At 39.5% G+C, this 5,534-nt stretch overlaps 1 protein-coding gene across 1 annotated transcript in view; it reads right to left on the reverse strand.

Annotated features, from left to right (window-relative positions):
- Nucleotides 1-5,534, reverse strand: part of AMPH (amphiphysin) — a 200,285-nt gene that overhangs the window by 57,657 nt on the left and 137,094 nt on the right. The window contains exons 8-9 of the mRNA XM_007110538.3: nt 1,229-1,304; nt 538-620 (exon numbers count right to left, since the gene is read on the reverse strand). Of these exons, the coding sequence (XP_007110600.1) occupies nt 538-620; nt 1,229-1,304 (159 nt within the window). The remainder of the gene's footprint in view (nt 1-537; nt 621-1,228; nt 1,305-5,534) is intronic.

Below are 5,534 nucleotides of genomic sequence, written 5' to 3' on the forward strand. Positions count from 1 at the left end.
GACACGGGTGCAAGCCCTGGTCCGGGAAGATCCCACATGCCGCGGAGCAACTAAGCCCGTGCGCCACCACTACTGACCCTGAGCTCTAGAGCCCGGGAGCCACAACTACTGAGCCCACATGCCACAACTACTGAAGCCCACGCGCCTAGAGCCCGTGCTCCACAACAAGAGAAGCCACCACAATGAGAAGCCCACGCGCAGCAACGAAGACCCAACGCAGCCAAAAATAAATAAATTTATTTTTTAAAAAGAAATTATATGTAAAAAACTGACACCACTGCTGGAAAGCAGAGAGAGGTAGATATCAACTCTATTGTGACAATGACAAAAGTCCATGGAGATACATCTGAAGGCTAAAAGTCAATGTAAAAGCACAGAACGAAGGCTGGTGTCAGCCTCCAGATGGAGAGGCTCCTTGGTTTTAGATCTTCGGAGGATGAGTAAAAGACCATAGGCTGATACAGACTGCAGAATTTGCAACAATCCTTGCTTTAAAGGTGTACAGACACGAACTTGGCTCTGAATAACATCGCCTACCTGGGAGCTCCTTGAATGGTGAAGGCCTTGTCAGCGTGCTGGTCACCCAATTTCGTCATCACTTCATATAGTTTGTGGCAAAGCTAAGGGGACAGAGGCCACTGCTGTAAGTCATTCTGGTGCAAATTCAGGCTACTGACCCAAGAAAGGAATTGTTTATTGAAAAACTAAGAATCTTATGATAGTATGGATGGTCCCAGGATAATTTAACCTCTGAACAGGGTTCAACTTAAAATTCAGGTCAAAACTGTCAGGCCACAAACACAAACTAATATATTTACAAACCAGAGCAGGAAAATTTATTGTTTACATTGATTTCATTAGAGACAGAGTCATACAACCTCCCTGCTGAACTAAGAAAATATTAGTCGATGACAGAGCTTCTGACTATGTGAATATCTGGAGACCAATTTTTCCTGAGCCTAAAGACTTGGAAATCCAACTTTAAAAATTGACTGAAAGTAAAAAAAAAAAAAAAAAAAAAAAAGCACAAACTAAAATCTTTACCAGATATACAGAACCGTGTGGCCACTACAAAAAAAATGTAGAAATATTATTGAGAGTCATGACACACTATTAAAAGAAACATGAGAGTGAATTCTTTGCATAATGCTGTGCCATTTCATTTGCTTCCGGAACAAACATTCATTTACTTTATATTCCATAAGGAAAAATAATCTTCATTACTCACCACTGCAATTTCCTTATGAAACTTGGCCTCTAGGCTAGAGACGTTTTTGAAAGTATTGACATAAAATCCAACTCGTCTATCATGCAGAGATACAAAGAGGAAAGAAGAGATGGGAAAGACCGGTCAGCAAAACTGTATTTTCAATGGCAATGACACATATTAAAAACAGATTTTCTTTACGTAATTTTGAATAACATTGGATTAAATAAAAATACCTAACCCAAAGTAGGCCCAACCTTTCCTGATTTGTTAATGAACAAAAACAGCTTCTTTTGGTATACAGCACAACCTTTCTTAGAGTGTTGGTAATAACCCCAAGAAATGGTTCTCACACTTCAATGTGCAGCAGGATCACTTGGAGGTTTGTTTCTGATTCAGTAGGTCTGAGGTGGGGACTGAGAATTTGAATTTCTAACAAGCTCTAGGTAATACTGGTGCTGCTGGCTGAGATAACACTTTTGGAACCACTGCCCTAAGCATTTGTATTTTAGATTGGTATCTTGTAAAAGTTTTCAGATAGAGAAGTTTATTAATTTTTACAAAATATAAATGGTCTAGTTTTGGTATCATATATTTGGATTCTGAAATTTGTTTTGATCGAGATAAATTAAAAACCCTGCAAATTAATTACAATTTTTCAGTTGGAAATAAAATAAAAAAAGATCTCCGATGACTGCTTTACAAAGGGCAGCTAATATGAGGGCCAGTTTATTCAGGGGGTTTGTACTATCAGCCCGTCTCTGCCTCAGTTACTTTTGCCTTACTGGTTTACTCACTACGCCGTACACATTACTGAGAATTGCTTTGTCTCATACCTTCTGTACTACTGCCAAACTTGCCTGTATCATAAAATATCTATTAACGTGTGTCAGGTACCCTGAAGTTGAAACTCTCAAGGAACACACTTAAGAAAAGTAGTTTTGGTATCATATATTTGGATTCTGAAATTTGATAGAGAGAAATAAAAAAATCTACAAATTAATTACAATTTTTCAGCTGAAGTGAGAGTGTACTTTCTTTTTTTTTTTTTTTTTTTTGCGGTACGCGGGCCTCCCACTGCTGTGGCCTGTCCCGTTGCGGAGCACAGGCTCCGGACGCGCAGGCTCAGCGGCCATGGCTCACGGGCCCAGCCGCTCCGCGGCATGTGGGATCGCAATGACACATATTAAAAACAGATTTTCTTTACGTAATTTTGAATAACATTGGATTAAATAAAAATACCTAACCCAAAGTAGGCCCAACCTTTCCTGATTTGTTAATGAACAAAAACAGCTTCTTTTGGTATACAGCACAACCTTTCTTAGAGTGTTGGTAATAACCAACTCTCAACCACTGCGCCACCAGGGAAGCCCATAGAGTGTGCTTTCATTGAACAAATAAAAACACAAGCTATTCATTCGCAATACCTCAAACACATTTGTGAAGTGAAGTCATGGTGGGGGGGGCTTCTGTGAAATGAGCAAGGTCCCCTCAGTCTTCATTTTTTAGGTCCCTAACAGTAAGCACACCAGTCAACCCAGTGGATTCAGCCCAGTATCCCCAGTGTGAGCTCCCTCTGCTCTAAATGAGGGCTCTTTGGACTCTATATTTAATTCAGTCCTTCTGACTCCATCTGAGTAAATCACTACTTGGATTTAATTCATGTTCTTTTTTCAATGACATTCTCAAAAATCATCCCAGAATCCTGATTGGTTAATTAGATTCCAAATGCCAATCAAGAGCAAGAAAGGACCAGAAATACTAAATAGGTCTAATATATGGAATGAACAAATATTCAGGGAGTTTATAATAAGAATACTTATTGGGGAATAAGAATGTGCCCACACACAGTAGGCACCCCTCTTATTTAAACAAAGAGTTGAAAAGGTAGAGAAAAGGGGGCTTCTAGTGGCTTAGCTGTGCCTTGTGGTGAGTCAGATTCCAAACAGTAGAGGTGGATGAGTGTTGCATCCTCATTGAAGCCAATAAAAAGAAGAGCCATCTAAGTACTTTCTTATACTCCGTGTCACTTAACCCTCATAACAACCCCCTAGGCAGTGATTCTCATTTTCTATCCAAAAAAACTGAGGCACAGAGAGTTTTACTGTCCCAGGCCATGCAGTTAATAAGTAGAGAACCGGTATTTGGTTGCAAAAGGAGGAAAACGCAATAGAAAAGCAAGGAATGTTTGCCAAGAAATTCCGCTGAAGCGTGAACGTTGTTATTTCCATGCTTTCTCATGAATTACGTCGTTTGGAACTTTAATAAAATAAAAGCTAGAAGTTCAATTTAGAGGTTCAGAAATGAAACAATAGTTGAGTGCTAAAATCCATTCTACCAATAAGACTTACTTCTCCTATGGCTTAACCTGTACTTTAGAGTCCTACCATGTTTCACTGACTCTTTTTTTTTTTCTTTATGAGATTAGTTTATTTGGGTTTTCTTCATCTTATTTTTTCAGCTTCGTTAAGGTCTCATCGACAAATAAAACTGTACGATATTTAAAGCGACATGATGGTGACCTGATATATACATTGTGAAAGGATTCCCCCAACTAGTTAATGAACACACCCATCACCTCACATATTTATCTTTTTCTTGTAGAACATTTAAGTTCTATTAGCAAATTTCAATTATATAACACAGTGTTATCAACTACAGTCACCATATTTTACATTAGGTCCTCAGTACTTATTCATTAGAGCTGAAAGTTTGTACCTTTTACCAACCTCTCCCTACTTCCCCCACCACCAGCACCTGGCAACCACTTTTCTACACTATTGCTATGAGTTTGCCTTTTTAAAAAAAAGATACCACATATAAGCGATACCATGCAGTATAACCTCACACCTATTAGAATGGGTATCATCAGAATGACAAGAGAAAACAAATGTTGGCGAGGATGTGGAGAAAAGGGAGCCCTTGTGCACTGTTGGTGGGAATGTAAATTGGTGCAGCTGCTATGGAAAACAGTATGGAGATTCCTCAAAAAATTAAAAATAGAACTATCATACGATCCAGCAATTCCACTTCTGGATATATATACATGAGGGAATGGAGACAGAATCTCAAAGAGGTATCTGCACTTCCATGTTCATTGCAGCGTTATTCACAATAGCCAAGATATAGAAACAATCCGAGTGTCTATCAACTGATGAGTGGATAAAGAAGATGTGATATATAGATACAATGAAACATTATTCAGCCATGAGAAAGAAGGAAATACTGCCATTTGTGACAAGACATATAGACCTCGAGGATACTATGCTAAGTGAAATAAGCCAGACAGAGATCCCTACTTCCCCCACCACCAGCACCTGGCAACCACTTTTCTACACTATTGCTATGAGTTTGCCTTTTTAAAAAAAAGATACCACATATAAGCGATACCATGCAGTATAACCTCACACCTATTAGAATGGGTATCATCAGAATGACAAGAGAAAACAAATGTTGGCGAGGATGTGGAGAAAAGGGAGCCCTTGTGCACTGTTGGTGGGAATGTAAATTGGTGCAGCTGCTATGGAAAACAGTATGGAGATTCCTCAAAAAATTAAAAATAGAACTATCATACGATCCAGCAATTCCACTTCTGGATATATATACATGAGGGAATGGAGACAGAATCTCAAAGAGGTATCTGCACTTCCATGTTCATTGCAGCGTTATTCACAATAGCCAAGATATAGAAACAATCCGAGTGTCTATCAACTGATGAGTGGATAAAGAAGATGTGATATATAGATACAATGAAACATTATTCAGCCATGAGAAAGAAGGAAATACTGCCATTTGTGACAAGACATATAGACCTCGAGGATACTATGCTAAGTGAAATAAGCCAGTCAGAGAAAGACAAATGAATGTTTCGCTCAATCTTAATATTCTTTATCAACAGTGATCATGTGGCCCTGAATTCACCTACTTTTTCTTTTAATTGATTTAAAGTGCAGTTGACCCTTGAACAACACAGGTTTGAACTGTGCAGATCCACTTACACATGGATTTTTTTCAGTAAAGATAGTACCTGTATTTTCATTTGACAGATCTTTAAATTAACTAAGTGTAGGGGAAAGCTTGTGTTCAATAAGAGATCATAATATGTGGAATCAAAAGAACTAGGGTTTGGGGCTTCCCTGGTGGTTCAATGGTTGAGAGTGCGCTTGCCGATGCAGGGGACACGGGTTCGTACCCCGGTCTGGGAAGATCCCACATGCCGCGGAGCAGCTGGGTCCGTGAGTTATGGCCGCTGAGCCTGCGCGTCCGGAGCCTGTGCTCCGCAACGGGAGAGGCCACAACAGTGAGAGGCCCGCGTACCGCAAAAAAA

Source organism: Physeter macrocephalus, chromosome 5 (assembly GCF_002837175.3).
Source record: "Physeter macrocephalus isolate SW-GA chromosome 5, ASM283717v5, whole genome shotgun sequence".
NCBI classification, from domain to species: Eukaryota; Metazoa; Chordata; class Mammalia; order Artiodactyla; family Physeteridae; genus Physeter; species Physeter macrocephalus.